Here is a 19,526-nt window from a genome sequence, read left to right as displayed (position 1 = left end):
AAGAGATCGGAAGCGGGCAGAGTGGGTGAGGGAACAAACACGGGTTAATGACATCCTAATCGAAATCAAGAGAAAGAAATGGGCTTGGGCAGGGCATGTAATGCGAAGGCAAGATAACCGCTGGTCCTTAAGGGTAACGGAGTGGATTCCAAGAGAAAGTAAGCGTAGCAGGGGGCGGCAGAAAGTTAGGTGGGCGGATGAGATTAAGATGTTTGCAGGCAAAGGGTGGATGCAGCTGGCAAAGGATAGGGTTAATTGGAGAGACATGGGAGAGGCCTTTGCCCTGCAGTGGGTGTAGCAAGGCTGATGATGATGATGATGATGAACGCACATTTGATTCAAGCGTAACATCATCATCTGTTTAGCGTCTATCACGACCATCCAAAGGGCAGCGAGTTTCGTTCTTTTGGGTATTCGCAATTTTTCTTTTAGAGAGTCGTTAGGGGACGACCAGTGGTTGCTTACGAGAGGCACCGAACGTAGTTGTACAACACGCGCTTAAATATTTTGTAAGAACATCGAAGTCTAAGCACGCTAGGACTCCCTGTTTATGCTCACATGTGTACCGTACTTAAGCATGTAAGTATTGGAATAGATTTTTGTAACACAGGAACCATCACAACTATTACAGTAATGTTTTAACGTTATATAGTTAAGGTTCCCGTTCTGCAGAAAATGAGGCGTCGTCGATGTCGTGGTAGTCGGCGGCGTTGTGAGCGAAAAAGCAGCTGTCCCACCTGCCGCCTATAGGTCATGTGACCTTGTTAGGTCACCACAACCTGCCCACCGGATTGTTTGCATACTGCCCACCGTGGCAGGAGGCAGTTAAATTAAAGATTCGTGGCGACAGGTTGGCCGGAAAGAGCAACCTCGGTCTAACAAGCCCCACCGGTGACTGTGTTTGAAAGAGCCACCTGCTGGGGCAATGGCACATCACTTAACAGCAGCACCTCTGCGCCAGGAGTGGTATGATTATGGTTTGGTTTATGAGGGTTTAACGTCCCAAAGCGACTCAGGCTATGGGGGACGCCGTAGTGAAGGGCTTCGGATATTTCGACCACCTGGGGTTCTTTTACGTGCACTGACATCGCACAGCACACGGGCCTCTAGAATTTCGCCTCCATCGAAATCGAACCGACACGGCCGGGATCGAACCCGCGTCTTTCGGGCCGGCAGCCGAGCGCCATAACCACTCAGCCACCGCGGCGGCCCAGGAGTGGTATGAGGACTGCCCGTGATCTATGAATATAAAGTACAGAATAACCAATCCCGCCTATGTGGGTATGTATGTAGAACCTAGGCGACAAATAAGGGCTACTTGCGCGGGAGGGATCTCTAAGGCGATCGCGTTGTACTCTTAAGGGTATGCTAAGCGTTATGTGATAGTGAAAGAAAGAACAGTATCCGTGTCTACGAAATGATACGCAAAAAAATAGCCCCAGGCCGCTGAAGGGGCCAATTACCGCGCTATCGCGTCATACCCTAAAGGCGGAGCTTGAGTGTCCCCTCAAGATTTTGTGCAGTGTGATTCAGAGTTACTAGGAATGTAACTCGCGTTAAATGAGCAAGCTAAAAGCATAAATGCCTCCACATCGATGACATGCAAAGATAGTGTGTATTTTACAAATTTTCAAAGCAAGGACGTACCATTCGTTGCTCCATCCACCGTTCATGGTCGTAGGGTATCAGTCCACCGAGATCTTCTGTCAGCTGGCCTGGATCAATGTACTCGTGCAATTCTTCTAAATTGTTGCACATTACTATCTGCAATGGAGAGATAAAGAGGAGACCTTTTCTCTACCAATGCTTTGCAACGTCTCGTCACCGGGGTAACGTAGAAGTAACGTATGTACTCTGCGTATGTACCAGAAATCAGCCAAACGTCCGTTGAATCTTTTCTTATTAGTCCGGCCTTTCATTTCATTTGATCGCGCGTAAAGAGCCTGGGGGACGTTTGTTTACCTTTTATTTTCATTTTTCAAAAGACAGAATTTGGCGCACTGGCATTTTGTGCACGTGCAGGCTAACAACTCACAACAATACCATCAGAAAATGGTAGTGCACGTCTAAACAGGCGAAGCTCTCATAGCAACCTCGAGCTGGGACAAAGTCACTTTTCTTGGACCGGAAGTTTGTAGCTCCTTTTTTCTCAAACACGGATGCAGACAGCAGCCATAGGGGACGGCGACTATAATACTAGTTCGTTGGCGTACGGCAACATCTGGCGTCCCGCCTTACAAAACGTTTTTTTTTTCTACAGTCTGTAAAAATCTATAGATATATGGCCATACACTTTTAGTAGACTTGTCTGTAGACTAATAGGCAAAAGAAAATTGCATAGGAAGGCAACAGAGTCTATAAGAAGTCCATAGAAAGACTGTTTACCATTTTTATAAGGGCTCCCTTCGAACTGTCAGCCGGTGCGGTGATTATCACACCCTGTCTTTTTTTCGTAACCATCCTTTAGAGAACCTTTACAGGCTTGTCAGCAGTAAGACGATGGCGAATGGTATACCAAAAGAATGGGCGATTTACGAGATTTTTTTTTTCATTGTGCGTGAGGACATAAGAAGCTTCATAGTAAAGATAAGTTACTTACCCTAAACTTGAACTCTTCTTTGAACAATTTGTTGCTGACTTCAGACAGCGCTTTTTGTAAGAATCCCACAGGCTTCAGAACAAACACTACTTGTATTATGCCTGGGAAATACCCCTGAAAAAAAAATGTAACAATTATGTTATCAAGAGCAGGGCACAAGATGTTGAAATCTTGCCCAGAGATCGCTTTTAATGCGATAAAAAGTTTGCTCGCTACGTTATGGGTACCATTAAGATAAAACGTCAACAGTGAATAATTATACAATAATACCGAGGTGCATAAAGGAGTACTCATACGAATCACAATTTGCAAGTGGCTTAATTTTCGAAAAAAATGAAATCTTCATGACATCATGAAATCATCATACAAACAATCTGCAACGTCTTACTGGTAGTTTGCAAAATGAATACTGATATACTTACTGAGATCTTGAGCAATACAGTCTTGACAGAGTTCCATTTGTCTTTCCTCCTATCCACGACCAATACAAAACCTAACTGCGCGTCTTGCGGCCTGCAATGAAAGCGCAAATCAAATTAACAGGTTTCCTTCATTAGGCTTGGTTAAAACTGGGTAATTAGGGTCCACAAATATGTACCAAACCCTTTAAGGCACACAATCATTCAGCAGTGTACCGCCATAAATGTGCTTCGCCTCATCATCATCAACCTGACTACGCCCACTGCTGGGCAAAGGCCTCTCCCATGTATCTCCAATTAACCCTGTCATCAACACGCGTTTGTTCCCTCACCCACTCTGCCCACGTCCGGTCTCTTAACGTTACACCTATCATTTTTCTTTCATAGCTAGCTGCGTTGTCCTTACCTTGAGCTGAACCCTTTTCTTTAGCCTCCATGTTCATGCCCCATAGGTGAGTACCGGTAAGATACAGCTGTTGTATGCTTTTCTCTTGAGGGATATTGGTAAACTGCCATTCACTCGTCAGCATGTGCGGAATACAGGCCCAGGCAATATTAAAGAAAACACCCTGTAAAGTTTTTTTTTTCTTTCTGCGGACTGTTTGTAGCAGGCACCCATGATCCTCTTCAAGCCATATGCAGAAATAAAAACTTTGCTTTTTGGCACAGACCGAGTATTCCCATTCGTCTCGCTTGTACCTGTACATACCAACTGCCAGGCCAAATAAAGAGAGAAATTGGCAAAGCCTGTTATGCGGCAATCAGAAAACTGCGACTTCGGGAAGTATGGTTCTGCTTAGTGTTACAGTTTACCTCCGTATGTGACTGAACAAAAAAAGATTTGTTCTTCCCTCGCAATGTTAATTCACGGTAGATACTAACGACGTCACTCTAAGGACGTCAATTTCAAAGTTCCCCACATGTAGCCCCGCGAAGGCTGATTGAGTAGCGTGTCTAGCAGCAGACTTCGAAGGTTACCGCGGTTCGTTTAGTAAAATAATGCCTTGGGGCCCGTGACTTACACTACATTCACTACAGCGGTAAGCTAAAAGGGGAAACATGGGATGTAGCCCGACACAGCGTCGGTAACAAGAAGCGCCTGATGCGCCTCACAGCGTCTGCATGAGCACTATGCATTCTGAGGCTTTCGCCTGAACGACTTCAGCCAATCTTTGCGAGAAAAAAAATTACAGCTGTGTGGCAAAGGAGAACGCTGAGTTCGAGACAATATGCCGTATCCACATCATCTGCAAGTTAGCTCTCCCCTGTCGATGCGTGAAGCTTATTTCCATATTGAATTTCTGACCTTAAAACAGTTTTACCACAGTTTAGCCTGCATAAGCGGACAACATCAGTCAACAGCTTCGGAACGCGTTTTTTTTTTCTCTCTCTTCAGGCTACCACTCCAATAAGATATAGGGCAAGGCAATTATTTTCCACGTCACTGCCGGGGCAGTTCAATGCCTCAGTGCCGATCCGAGACCGCAGGTGCTAAGTGTACTTATTTTGCTACCACACCATCCATGAGATTAAAGCTGTGCACGCAAGATTGGCTTCATTACTTCAAAAACAAACAGAATTCCTGTTTTTTTACGGGTGGACAGAGTATCCGGCGCAGAAAGTGGTATGTTACCATCCCTTATCAATGAGAGGACGGTGAGCTCATGGCTCATTTAACGCAATTAATACGTTTATTTGTAGTGAAACGCCTGTTGATCCAAGGATACTCCTCTATATATATTCATAAAGCGTACTTCACGCTCCGACTCAATTTCCTTTCCATTTCCATCCGTACCTCACGTTTTCCTTCGGTCTTTCGAATAGTTAGACGAAATTCGTCCGAGACGTAGCCCCCTCCTGCGGCATTAATTAAAACCATGGCAACGGAGCAACGGAACACAACAAACAAAATATCGGCAACATGGGGGTGATCTTGGGCAGCTTATAAACAGATGCAGTAGGGGTACACGTAGCAGGGAAAGCGCGAGAGATGATAGGCGAAGGAGAGGAGAAAAGAGAAAGCGTCGAGCAAAGGCAAAAACACCCGCCGGTGCAGGGAGGAACAGCGGGAGGGGGTAGTGGGCAGCAGCAGCTTGGATAGGGTACGAAGCATAGCAGAAAACGAGCCGGCAAGCAGCGGCGCGCATGTCGGCGTCGTCTGCGCGTCACTTTGCTCGCTTCGGCGGGCTGGGCAGCGGCGCGTGAGCTTCGCTACAAGCTCCGCGAGCGCGCCAAGCGGGCGTCGCTGTTGTGCAGAGAAGGAAAGGCGAAGAGGGAGAGGGGCAGAGAACTCGCCGCTGGAAGAGCGAAGTCGCGCGTGCATGCGTACGTAAAAGAGGCAACGAGGCAGGCAGGCAAGGAGAAAGCGCAAGGGGCGGGACTCACAAAGGAACACTTGTCAGATACTGCATCAGCCTCCTGTAGTCCTCGTCGGAGAGGCTGCAAAAGGCACCGCTGTCCGGAAACGTCAGTACGGGGTAGCCCTCGCATGTTCGTCCTCCTGCGCGCAACAAGGCGACACGAGGGATGTGGCGAGAGTGGCAGTGCGCGCGAACCCGACAGTTGGTTCTGACGGGAGTCACACGCGACCGGCCTGCGTCGCGCGGTGGCATGCACGCGCCGCGACGAGTCTACGTCAAGGGAAGCGCGTGCGTGACAACCCGTTTTGCGACAGAAAACGGGACCACAGCCGCATACCGCAGTGGCCTACTATTTATTTCATTTTTTTTTCTCTTTTACTATGCATAATGAGTTGTTTTTGCATGCTGTTCGCTTGGAAGGTTTGAGAAGGAAGTAGGTTGCAAGGCACGCCGCAGAGAACTGTACTGTCGTGTGCAGCGCAGGAAACACATCTTTCGAGGAGACCGGTTGCTGAAGGAGCATTCGCTTAGCGCTCCGTCGAGCGCACATTGTGTCGAAGACGTTAGCAGCGTCCGCTCACGCCGCTGCAGTGAACGTCGTGTTCTGAAGCATGTAATTAGGCCTCGCTTTCAGAGTCGGTGTGAGGATCTGATTTCATCTCGCAACACAGACGTTAGGATAATTGCCCCGGCGCTCCTAGCGACAGTCAACACTGATTCTCATCACATGTGACAACTTATATAAAGACATAAAAGAAAGCCGCACAATAAATGTTGCACACAAAGCGTGTCAGTCAGGACAAAATTATCAACTTTCCGATTTATGCGTACGATTTTCGAGGCCTCTGGAATTAGTACGCAGAAAAATATTTTCCCTTTCCGTAATGGTGTTGCGAGATATCGCTGCTGCAATGACAACAGTTTTGCTTTGAACCGCGTTGTAGCCGCGAAAATCCGCGAGCAGTTACTGTAGTAATAGAGCATACAAGATATCTAGGGGAGAAAAAAAATTATAAACACAAATTGATGAGCATGAAAGACATGCGACTAATCGTGTTTTCTCTGCAACGTTTCCTGCCGATCAGAATTCAGAGGAACATGTCTCCCGAATTTTTATCCCATTGCTTTCGTTCTATGAATACAATGCACCGCACCTTACTTGAAAATATTGTCAAAGTTATTTGCCGTCGTATTTGTTAACGCTAAGGAATGCCTGTATAGCACCACGCACATGCACGGTATGCTCTGGAAATACGGAAGGAAGAAACAGAAATGTGTAAAAGCTTAGCAAATTTTGCCAGCGCGGAACTTTTCTCTCGTCCACTTTTCTCCCTAGACACGCTCCAACTACCGCAAAATTAAATTTTGATCCCGCTGCCAAGCTTTAGACATTATCACTAAGAACTATGATATAAGCAGCCCCGTGGGCCTATTACCATTACGAACTTTCATTTTATCCCCTTCCTACGTGCCTTCTTTTTTCCCAAGGCATGACGTAAATGTCAAGGAGCACAGAGTCATATGCCCTTGTTACAAACGCATAGGTCGGTGCCGGTTACCACATCCATCGGCGCAAGAAAACGTCCTTATTACGCGCTCTTCGCCAGGCGGGTCACGTTAAGCTCTTGCGCGGACTGCTGCCTTTGATTGGGTTTGCTGCTGTATCTTCTCTTCTTTTTGTACACTTTTTTCCTTATCTTTGCCATGGTGGAATGGCTCAGAGGAAGGGACCCCCTCGTACTAAAATTGAGATCTCGTTACCGGGAGCTTATACCGTTTTCGCAAATGTGAGCACGGAGCAAGCGTCGCACAATATATATATATATATATATATATATATATATATATATATATATATATATATATATATATATATATATATATATATATATATATATATATATATATATATATATATATATATATATATATATATATATATATATATATATATATATATATATATGTGGTTGTTTTTTCTGCTGCTTTATAAGTAAATTTTCTTTAAAAAAACTAGTTGATTGGCGCTAGATATTAAAAAAAGAAAAGAAACATTCCCCTATGCACCTTGATTTCGGTGACTGTTGTATTCCTTAATATGTTTGTCAAACGAGCCCCTCACTTCATTTGCCTTGTCTGCTAATAGCTTAACGGGGGTCTCGGTTCTGGCAGTCTTGATGCCATAGGTAGCATAAGAGGGCTCTCGCACAGTTTCCGCCCTCGCCGTTAGATGACGTTCTGCGTCACACTTGCGGTATTACAGTACGTGCTACGTCCACCGCTATGAACGAGGGTGGCGCTGGTGAACACTCTCAAGGTTCGCTTACACGCAAAACATAAAGACCCACGAAAGCAGCAGATTGGACAGCCGTCGCCGTAGCTCAGTTGGTAAGAGCACCGGATGCGATATTCGGAGGTCGTGGGTTCGGATCCCACCGGCGGCATGGTTGTTTTTTCTGCTGCTTTATAAGTAATTTTCTTTAAAAAAACTAGTTGATTGGCGCTAGATATTAAAAAAAAAACATTCCCCTTTGCCCCTTGATTTCGGTGACTGTTGTCTTCCTTATATATATATATATATTTATATATATATATATATATATATATATATATATATATATATATATATATATATATATATATATATATATATATATATATATATATATGTATATATATATATATATATTCGGAATATAAGCGATAATCAGAGGTCGCGGGTTCGGATCCCACCGGCGGCATGGTTTTTTTTTTCTGCTGCTTTATAATTAACTTCCCTTAAGCGACACATTAATCGAAATATTATTCTTCCATTTCCGCACTACAAATTAAAAAAAAACAGAAACGTTCCCTTGTGCGCCTTGGTTTCGGTGACTGTTGGCTCCCCCCCCCCCCCCCCCAATTCCGCATATATGGGTATGAACCCACTAAAGCTGTTTCGTCATACCCTTAAGCCGGAGCTTAAGTGCGCCCTACGATTTTTCTATCTGAAGAGCGGCGACGCACAGGTCGAGAATTCTAAGCATAGCAAAAATCGATTTCCTGAATATCAACGCATTATAACGACTATTTTTTATTTCCGCAGCACGTTTTAGCATGTTTTGCTCCATTCTAAGCCATTTCGTTAACCTGCTAGTTTCAGCCCCGTATACGAGGTTATCAACAAAATGCAACTGTTACATACTTTTTTTTTCAGGAATATTGGCAAGGTGTTATTCACAACTTGAGTGCCTGTCAAATGCACTCCACCCTAACCCTGTTCACCTAGCAATTTCTTGCTTATAGTCAGGATAGGTGGTGATTACTTGGCCTAATGGTATTTGTGAACAACCATTGAATCAAGAGATGCCCGAAAACATTTTTGTCTTCTCCTTTCCCCCTAGGCTTCCGCAGGTAGCATTTCATTCAAGTATTTAGCATATCTTGCATATCCTGAACAATGAAGGCGCCAGTGAGAAGCGAGGGGTGGCGGCCGCGCAACCCACCAGAAATCTGAACACAGCTTGAGTCAGGCCCTGACGAGGAGGATGTTTCCCAATAATACTAGCCTTCTCAGTCGCCCTCGTTGAGAAGCATGTAAAACTCTGGTCGTTGCATTTCGCTCATTTTGTTTATTTTATTTCATAGAGGAGCAGTATCCGACAAAGGCATCGTGCTTACCCGAAGTATGGCTCGCACTCCCGTTCTCTGCACCACCCCACTACGAATATCATGGCACAATCCCCGATTTCGAAGAACCTAATATATCACGACCTTATGCTCAACATCCTCATCAGAACGTTAGCACGGCACGAGCCGGTAAGTGCATATCACGTTCCTCAGGAATTCTGCAGGCACTGCTGGCGTTGCTTGGGCTATATGCACGTAAAAATTTAAACGTCCCGAGCTCCGCAAGGCCTCGGCATGAGGAGTAAATGTTGTATCGGACTCTCCTCCCGAACGAGTTTTCAGATACCGCAACATTCCATCTACAAAGACGCCGATGCAACACAACCGCAGCTATTGCGAGCATGCCTTTGTAGCATGTAGCACCCGCTACATGCTACAACCTCTGTTCTGGGCCTTATGTCAATAGCATAAGGCCCGTGTCGCTCATGGGCTCGAAATTACGGCCCACGCACAGGTTTCGTGCAGGCTACCGTCCTTCCAAAAAACCCCCATCTGATAATTTGGAAGTTCGGCCATTGGCCAGCTGGTTTATTCAGCACTATATAAGTTAGTTAATATTATTATCGGTAGTTTCCACGCATCCTCGACAGATAGGGCCTACACGCCTGGCAGGCTAATTACAAGCTGCAAGTACCTAGGCTTGTGCGAGACAAAATGATCAGTCAATGCTGCGAAAGTTTTGCCCAAAAATTTATTTTCACCCCACTCTTAATTTAATGCTGCGCTCTTCATATCAATGCAAGGTGACAGCTTAATTAACCCAGCCCGCCTGCCGGGCTTCACAGAGCACAAAGGTGACAATGCTCTACGTCTCTTTAAAGTCACTGAAACAACACACTTGGAGATCGACAAACTATGCGATCAAGTAAAGCGGTCAAGTCTGGTCGCGCACCCGTGTACGCCCACTGTGGACCAGTCAAAGATGCAGCAGCATCTAACGTACAAAAACTGGGTCAGCAATGTTCGAGCACCGGACTGCGTAAACATTTGGAATCGGAACAGAGAGAATAAATAATCTAAGATGCGTCCGCAGCCGGGACCGGGCTCACCTGTCAAGATGACGTGTTTCCCTTTGAGGACGTCCGCCACGTCGCGCACCGTAAGGACAGCACCACCTTCCATCGTGTCATCTGGAGCAGGAAGACAGCAGCAAGCGGAAATACGTCAGCAAGGCGAAGGTTTACGCAGTTCGCTGAAGAATTTTTTTGACGTCTGACGCGGACTAATCTCAGACTATGTTCCGGCGCAAAAACCACCACCCGTGACCTGTCTCACAGGAAACCCAGCAAGAACAGGGAAAGCTTCTGTCAGCGCGCGCGAGTGTTCAGCACGAATGACAGGTCGAAACTTGCCTGCCTCCAACAATCGACGCCACCACGCACGTCTGAAGAGTTCAACCAGGGTGGGCGCGAACACGATTTCAAGCTCAGCTGCGCAACTGATGGGAGGAAAGGGTGGGGGGGGGGGGGGGGGGGGGGTCCTGCCGTGACGCATACAAGGCGTCAGTCAGAGACGCCAGCGAGCGAGCTCGAACAAAAGGCGAGCTGCGAGCTCCATCGGGAAGCCGCCTCCGAGAAAGGCCTCGACACCAATACGGCACAGAGAGGCTGCATGCCAAAGGCGCGGTATAGCGCGCGTGCGTCGCATGGGCGCCTGTCTTTCACAGCCAAGCAAGTTTGCGCCGAAATGCAGGATCGAGAAACAGCCGCGACAGTCCGAAAAATGCGCACCGCTTGACACGCTCTCATCCCGCAACCGTTAATTTCAGTTCTTGATGACTCCGTACAAAACACCGATTACAGAGAACACGATTGCGTCTCGCTGCTTGACAACATCAAATATTCTTTTTAAAAAATGTGCCGACAACGTGCGATATTCACTGCACATACGAATCATTGAAAGTATCCCTGATGACCAGTTTTAGTTGCGTGTTCTCTTCTTTCAAATGATTCGTTAGACATTAGAATACATGGCTCAACACGTGGTATTCGCCTACGATCGTTAAATAATTTATAACTGAATTTATTCCTGATGCTATTTTGGTTTATTAAACCGAATGATGACTGATGCGTTTGGAGTGTTTAGGTCACGTGAGCACAAACAAAACTGCAATACAAACGCTCATACTTCGTTATTTTTTTTTTCAATCCACCTATTGAAGCAGGCTCGCTTTAGCGTTGTAGTGAATTAAATCTACGTATAAGTGATTATATATTGCAGTTTTCTTTTCGTGCGTGACGTGCTAAACATTTCCAACTCGTTGCCAATTTTTAACTGACCTTGGCTGATTTTCATCTTTTTTGAAAGTGCTATAGTATTCAAATTGAAGGCGCGCGCAGGCGCAATTGGGACGGGGCATGCGTGAAGTTTTTAGGCATCACCAAGCCAGCAGCCAGCCGACATAGGCACACACTCGCGTGTTAGGTCTTTTAGGATTTGTGCATATATACCAACTAGCCCAAGCGGCCCTCATCCGAGAACCGATCTTCGGCAGTACAAGAGCTAAGTCGTGGGTGCTTGTAATTGGGCGCCGCGTAAGCGCAGACGTACACTCATGCCAAAAGTAGCCGAGCAACAGGTTTTTGCTTCTCAAACGTATAGCGGAGCCGTTACGGCACCCCTAAAGACCGAAAGGTGACAAAACGCGAGGACAAAGGCTCCTTTAATTTGCACAATTTCAGAGCTTAAGGGCTGCCGTAAGAGCTTCGCTACGCGGAAACAAGCCACCTGTGCCCGGTTACTTTTGTCAAAGACTGTGCGTAGATCATTCCAACGCATCTTCGCTGCATGAACCACCGGCAAAAAGGCGAAATAAAGGCGTTGTTCCGCAGATGCACCCTAATCTAGAAGTGTGTAAAAAACGCATTCAAATCGTGTACCAAACTGAGAATAAATCCGCTCTTCAAAAGAGTATACCATTTTTAAGGTAGATCAAGTATATTACTTTAAACCACTGCAATGAAGTCACATTTAGTCACACACTGCACAAGTCAACTGTTGTACTATGTACGCAATATGTAAACCAATGCCTCCAAACCATGGAGCTATGGGCAGTAAACAAAGTTGATAAAAGATTAGCATTTGTATACAACCACTCAACAATAAAGCTCAATCGAAGCTCATATTTACTTTTAACCAGTTTATTACAACGAATTTTTCCTCAAACGTTCCTATAGTTGACTTTTTCAGGGCAACATCAACAACGTGCGCTACACGATGGTACATAGGGAAAGGCTCTGGGATAACTTCGACATCGTAGGGATCATTCAACCAGAAATTCTGGACAAGTGGATTTTTTCAACGCGAAGTTGCTTATGAACGCAATTTTCACATATAACGTAGGATTGCGCCGTAACAATCATTATATCTCCAGATCCCACCTCAGGAAGCTTGTAGTTTTTTCAGCTATTTATTGTAAAAAACGCGCCCCATTCGTTTTATATGGAAGTTTTAAGTAGTCGGTACAAGCGCAGGAAAAACTTTGCAAGCAAGACTTTGCTGCACATCGGAAGGTTAAATCGTTCCCATCAATGTGTTCATTACAGCATTTTAATGTATTCCACAGACGCTTCTCAATTGAAAGTGACGTCCAGGGAAGCTGCACGGAAATGCAGTGCACGGGCGTTTATTATTATTATTATTATTATTATTATTATTATTATTATTATTATTATTATTATTATTATTATTATTATTATTATTATTATTATTATTATTATTATTATTATTATTATTATTATTATTATTTCACCTCCAGAAAATTGCCGCACAAAATTGTAGTGCCAAGCAGTCTTTTCTCCAAAATGGAAGTTTTCACTCTGACGACGCGTCAGTTATTCATGTAGTAAATACCCAGTTATTGCCAGAGGCAAGCCTCTGAATCAGCGTACGCCAATCACATTTGTGTAATCATGCCAAAACGGACTCGTCGCGTGTCGGGTGCCGCGCGTGCTTCGGGGCTCAAGTCGCCTCTTTACCCAACGATATGCGCCGAATCCACCTTAGCTCCCGTAGCCTTGCGCGCGGAACGACCTCACCAGCTTCAGTGCTCAGCGATAAAGCGCAGCGGAAGAAAAGGGCGAGGAAAAGCACGCGGAAGAGGCCCCCGCGTTTCCGGAACGAAACGTTACACAATGCATCGCCCATCTGGCACGCCGCCGCGAGAAGACGGGACCAGCCGCAACCGCGCGCTCCACCGCGCCTATATGCGCCATACCTCAGCGTGCGTTATATGCCTCTCAAACACACAAACACGACGGACCCGCATGCCCGGCCCCATCTCGTCGCACACACGCACGCACACGCAGACACGACCGGACACAAATGGAGTTCCCGCTGTAGATGTGGACTGTGCGCGAATTCTCGATGGCAGCAGCGGTGGCACGTATGCGGCTCTTATGCCGCTCTCTCGCCACAGCCTCCCCTCGGCCACATGAAGGATCCCGGCTGCATCTCTGACTACCTATCCGCCCCTCTTTCCACCGCCGTCCGAGCCGGAGCGCTCGCGATCCATTGTGACTACAGGAACGGCGCCGATGGACCGAGACCCGCGGCGAGGTCGCCCCGACCGCCGACCCGAACCGACGGAATGACCCAGTCGCTGCACTGCGTGTTTCCACCTGTGCGCGGAAGGCGTGCATGCGTACGCGAGGTTGCACGCGTGAACGCCGTCAAATCAATATGTGCACGGAACGCCAGAGGGGGGCACCATGAGTGCAGAGGGAGAGAGGGGGGGGGGGGGGGGAGCGGAAGACGAATGCCCTCACCATCTCCCGCATGATGCTTCGACGCGGTCGTACAGCGGAAGAGGCAAAGGCAAGCTACAGTGGCGATTTTTTTCCCTGTGCGGAGTGCGTAGTAAGAGGTCACTACTAAAAATGCTCCCAGGAACGGCATACGTTACAGGAAGAAGCAAGTTGAAGGGCAGGGAGCGGAAAGCGCTAAGGCCGAGGAGAACAGGTCTCTTGCATCAGAGCAAGTGGTCACGACCACGGGAAGCGAGCATGCGAGTCGAGAGATATAAAACACATCAACAGAGAGGAATGGGGGAAGAGGAAATAACAGCTCTGGCGCTGAACGTTGTGACCACTGTACGTATATTGAACACGCGGTCAAGGTTACTACAACGTTGACGTTCCACTTCCCTTGGCCTTTCGGTGACGAATAGTGAGCGGATGGCAAAAAAAAAAAATTGTGCGACAGATCAAACAGGGCGAGTATGTACATGCAGGCTATGAAGGATGCTGTTGTGCAAGGCTCCGGATTAATATCGGCCACCCGGATTAATATCGATCGACCACACGGGCAGTTTTGCATTTCGGCGGGTTTAATTATTAGCAGAAGTCACAGCTATAGTGAGGGTACATCCAACAGATACTCAATGACAGTCCAGTGCAAAAAAATTAAAATATACATCGCCGACGTGTAGATCCATGCTCTAAATCAAAAGGTAGGCGGGGGCATGACGCGCGCGCACAGTCCGGGGTGCCTGTATACGGTCACAGCTATTATAATTTGCCTCGCCTTCGCTGATCGATAGCACCTAATCGAATTACTTGGAAACGTGAAGAGAAAAATCAAGCGAACGTTTTGCGGTGAGCAGTACTTGGCGGTCAGAGGTAATTCCTTGAACTTTGGTTTCTACTGACCCGGAGTTCCCGGGTTCGAACCCGACCGCGGCGGCTGCGTTTTTATGGAGGAAAAACGCTAAGGCGCCCGTGTGCTGTGCGATGCCAGTGCACGTTAAAGATCCCCAGGTGGTCGAAATTATTCCGGAGCCCTCCACTACGGCACCTATTCTTCCTTTCTTCTTTCACTCCCTCCTTTATCCCTTCCCTCACGGCGCGATTCAGGTGTCCAAAGATATATGAGACAGATACTGCGCCGTTTCCTTTCCCCAAAAAAACAATTATTATTGGTTTCGAACAGAAGCACAGGTTCTTGCCTGCGGTTCGGTGTGGTACTAGTGTGGTTCCGCGTGCTCGTAGAATGCACTCCTCCTGTACCACTCATCTTAACTGTAAAACTGTCAGACTAATCTTTACAGAAAAAAAAAATGAGAGGAAGTGCCAAAGGAACACAACCACAAAGACTAAAGGAGACATCCTTCGTCAATCGTTTGCGCACATACTTACTCACCCGAGTTTAGCAGAACAGACTTGCCATGAGGTACGCGAGACGAACAACGGAGCAAGCGCAGGTTAAAAACGAAGTGTTCGGCGATCTGCAAACCGCAGAGGTGTTGTGAGGAAAAGAGTGGGGGAAAGTAGACATATCTGAGGGTATATGGGAAGGATCCCGGCGCACATCACGTGACCTGGGCCCGAGTTCCCGGAAGCAAGCTTCGCTCGCAGCTGAGTCAGCTTTGGCCCCCTTTCCAGATTCCTAGAGGTGCTGGGGTTCAATGCTTTCGAGAAAAGACTGCGGGGGGGGGGGGGGGGGGGGGGGGGAGCTGGAGGGGGTCGCTTCTTGGTTCGTCGAAGCAGTGGTTTCCCGAAGCGGTGCTGAAGTGCTGCATTTTTTTTCTTGCTGCTTATTTTTGAAATGAGCCGAGCTTGGGGAAAGCTGGGAGGATCGTCAATGGGGGTGAGACTGAATCGCGCGGAAAAAAGGGGAATGTGAGCGCGCGAAAAGGAGCCCGGGGGCTGCCGGACGGATCTGTCTTGTCTGGCTGGCAGTTGTCTGAGGCCGCAAGATTGGCGGTGAGAAACACAATGCATGAATGTAGAAAACAGGAGGCTGGAAATGGGGTTTGGAAGTCAATTTCTGTTGGTGTGCGGTAGGATTTAGAGCATATATTAAAGGAAAGTGCGGAAGCCCAGTATCCTGATTTTTTATAGTTTGTTTTTTCTTTCTATTTCGCAGATATCAGTCTAAACGGTCTCTCATAGATATGACAGAACGCTAAAAGATAGGATGTAGTGTTTTAAAATAATTTATGAATGTAGTGTTAGAGTTGTTAGAGTTGCCGTCTTGGTTGTCGCGCGCTGCGACGGGAAAAGACGCACAGTTCGAAATTCGCGCCTTAGTAAAGCAGCGCCGCTTTCGCTGCCCCATTTTCTGCTATGAGGGCACGTTACTTATGGCAGTTCTTCGCACTGTCCTCTGACGCCACAACCCGCCGAAAGCGAAGCCGAAACTCCGCAAGGAAAACAGTAATGCAGTGAAATGTCTGCACCACGCTGGGGCATACCTTACCCGAGAGCGTCGCTTCACAGGACCTCCGCACCGTTATAGGCAAAGAAATGAAAATTTAGTGTCTATAGTCTATAATTCCTTGAAAACGACCTCTTCCCGAAAAGCCTTAGTCTGCTTAGTCCGTGGGGAAACATACGCAGCACGCCGATGTTCCGCCTAACAAAGTATATCGCCTTCCCTTTCACCGAACATTTGTAACAAATTGGAGAGAAAACAACTCCCCCCCCCCCCCCCCCCCCTCTCATCGTCGCTTTCAAGAGGGGTGACTCGCGAGGAACCTTTAACAGGTCAATTCATTCAATCCCCCGAAACTGCAGAGCGACGCGATGCATGCTTTCTTGCTTCATTGGCCGCGAGTGGGCGCTGCATCGCTCGTCAGACCCACTGGCAGCGGCGAGTCGGTACGAATGAATCTCTTTCGACGTCTCTAAACCAGTGTTTACCGCCTCTCCCCCCCCCCCCCCCCCCCCCCCCATTCTGGGCCCAAATTACACGACGCGGCCGAAAAGAGGGGCAGAGAGAGGACGCTGGAAGTGGGTGGCCGGAAACCTCGCCAGCGGCAGGCCGCGATTCATTGCATCATCGCCGCAGCGGTGGCGTAGCCGGCGGTCGTGGCCACGCAGTTCGAAGGGGGAGCAGCGGAGGTGCCTCGGCAACCATTTTTTCGAATGAAGGGAGGGGGGTGTTGCGGACCCTTCCTCTGCATTCGGAGCACGCTCGGAATGGCCCTGACCACTATGGATCGGCCGCGCCGGTTACGCAGCCAGCGCTGCCGATCAGCGCAGCGGTGCGCCGCCCTTTCTGGTTCATGCCCCTCTCCCGCGCATGAGTTTGGAAGAGCGCGCTCTCTCGTACCGAAAATGCGCTCCGCGATTGCAGGAAGAGCCGTCCGCGTGGCCAGTCGAACATAAATATCGGCAGCTCAGCGCGCTCGGTGACACACACACGCCCACACCCGCGGAACCAGTTGCGACCGCGCAACTCGCGGTTTCAGTTTCACGGCCGCTGACGTGTAGGCGTTCAGGACAACGAATGGATTGCTGGGAAGATTGTGCCGGAATGACTGCGCGGCGCTGTTTCATGTAATGTGCTTCATTTAATGGAGGCAGGTAGTTTACTACGCAAGTCATGCAAAGGCGGTGTAGAAGTAACCATGGGGAAGTTACTGATAATGTGTTCGTGCAAGACTGTAGCAGCTTCTCTGTTGACGTTAATTTGTTAAGTCTCAGTCTTCATTCTTGCAAGCTAGAGGCAAACCGTAGAAAGTTCTTCACATGCACCAAAATTCAGCGCGGTCGGTCGGTCAGTCAGTCTGTCGGTCGGTCGGTCGATTATTCATTCAATTGAGCGTTCACTCAATCGATTATCCAGTCAGTCAATAGGTCAATAAATAGGTCAGTCAGTAATCAGTCGATGGATCGGTAAGTCAATCGGTCAGCCGGACAATCAGTTTCTACACGGTTCGCAAGGCACATCCACTCTTCTCACGCTGTTTTTTTTTTTGTCCCTAGATTACTGAAAGCAAGGCCATTTGGATAACAGCTAGCCACATTTTGAAGCACCCAGCCGACTATGATGTTGAATTTTGTTCTTTGTGCGTGCGTATGCAAACGCGCCTTGTCAACAAATGTTGTCGCTGTAAATTCCAATTGGAAAACGGCCCCCGCGAAGTGGTCTTTTTTTTTTTGAATAGATTACAGGGTTATAATAGAGTTATAGTTGGATAAAACTTAAAAACAGCAGTTGGTGACAGTGGGTCACGGTCCGTGGCGTCCTGTATTATTCACAAGACCAATCATGACAGCGGTAGCAAAATCAGTTTTTAATGTTTGACAGTATCAAACAAGCTGAAGACATCAAAATTACTGAGCTTATAAATGCATCTCATGATTAGCGTCTTGTTTAGGTAACACGAAAAGATTTAACAACGGCCCACTTTTTGTCACTGAGGAATTCTGTTCGGCACTACTGAATGTGGGCGGAGCTTCACTGCAGACTTGAGTTGCATCCGCTTATTGTCCTCTTAGCTCGAATGCATTTCGCTGCGTTCGGTACTACAAGCCTGAGTGCACCTACACAGCCTCCCATTCATTATTATCTCTTTTATTTTCTTCGAGGAAAACCGCTTGGTGAAGAACGGCACGCGCAGCTGTGTCCCGCTTGACCCCCCACCCCCCCCCCCCCCTTTCTCGTTTTTTTTTTTGCTCTCTCAGACGCAGAACAATGGAGTTAGTTACGCTGCCGGATAACCAACAAAAATTCGATGAGAAAAAGAAGCAAGAGGGTGCAACTTTCTTGCAACGCGCCGGTACAGAGAAGACCATTTTTACTTTTAAAGCCTGCTCGGTGTATATAGTCTGTATGTACACTACTGCATCGTCGACGAAAATTAAATAACTAAAATAAGTGCACTAACCACTAAACGTTTGGTTCGCGCTGCCTACTTTGTTGGAGCAACGAAACGCGACGCACTTACGCTCGACAGCCCACGATCAGGCTAAAAAAGACGCAGTTCACTCCGCCCGCCTATTTTTATTCTACTGTATCCTTCATCCAGGCTACTACTGCAGCTTCTTCGGCTCTACCTACGGGTTAGCCGAGCAGCGAAGCGAAGGGCCATGCATTCTCCACCACCCTTTCCAATTCCTTCCTGTACCTGGTCGTGTGCCTATACTCAGTAGCAGACAGTGCATGCGGGCTGCTGCTCCTGCTGCTGCTGCTGCCACTGCCGCCGAGGCGTTTCCTGAATCCCGTGCTGGAGGCAGGGTGGCCAGGTCCCGCAGCAGCAAAAACACGCTTCTTGCCCTCTCCACTGCGCCAGCTGCAACGCCCTCGATTTCCAGAAATAAACGCGTACGCACGCAAAACAGCGTAGGCGGTCCTATTTGCGCCGGCGGCTAATGAGCGCGGGGCGAAACCGGTCTATAACGAGAACGTTAAGTGCAAGAAATCTGCTTTGCCCTTTTAACAAAAGTACGGAGACAACGATCGCGCTTACTTTTTCAAGCCGAAACTGGCAAGAGGGTTGTATATATATATATATATATATATATATATATATATATATATATATATATATATATATATATATATATATATATATATATATCGCGATGTGGCAGTGCTTTAACTATGTTTATAATACATACTGCATTTACTTGCTGAACAGAAGTCTTACGCATGGAGTAAAGATATTGTTCCCTGCAATGTGCAGCTTTCCCGCAACCGTCCCTCTCTTCTTACTTATTTTTTCACCCTCCTTTCCTTCCTTCCTTCTTTATA

At 47.4% G+C, this 19,526-nt stretch overlaps 1 protein-coding gene across 3 annotated transcripts in view; it reads right to left on the bottom strand.

The window, feature by feature from the left end:
• The window catches only part of LOC144125324 (guanine nucleotide exchange factor DBS-like), a 216,447-nt gene that overhangs the window by 33,992 nt on the left and 162,929 nt on the right, over nucleotides 1–19,526 (bottom strand). For all 3 annotated transcript variants that reach the window (XM_077658599.1, XM_077658601.1, XM_077658600.1), the window contains 5 exons: nucleotides 10,097–10,177; nucleotides 5,404–5,518; nucleotides 3,022–3,112; nucleotides 2,600–2,713; nucleotides 1,648–1,764 (listed from right to left, as the gene is read on the bottom strand). In XM_077658599.1, the coding sequence (XP_077514725.1) occupies nucleotides 1,648–1,764; nucleotides 2,600–2,713; nucleotides 3,022–3,112; nucleotides 5,404–5,518; nucleotides 10,097–10,177 (518 nt within the window). The remainder of the gene's footprint in view (nucleotides 1–1,647; nucleotides 1,765–2,599; nucleotides 2,714–3,021; nucleotides 3,113–5,403; nucleotides 5,519–10,096; nucleotides 10,178–19,526) is intronic.

Source organism: Amblyomma americanum, chromosome 3 (genome assembly GCF_052857255.1).
Source record: "Amblyomma americanum isolate KBUSLIRL-KWMA chromosome 3, ASM5285725v1, whole genome shotgun sequence".
NCBI classification, from domain to species: domain Eukaryota; kingdom Metazoa; phylum Arthropoda; class Arachnida; order Ixodida; family Ixodidae; genus Amblyomma; species Amblyomma americanum.
Note: the sequence above shows the minus strand (reverse complement) of the source record. Positions and strands in the feature narration are given on the sequence as shown.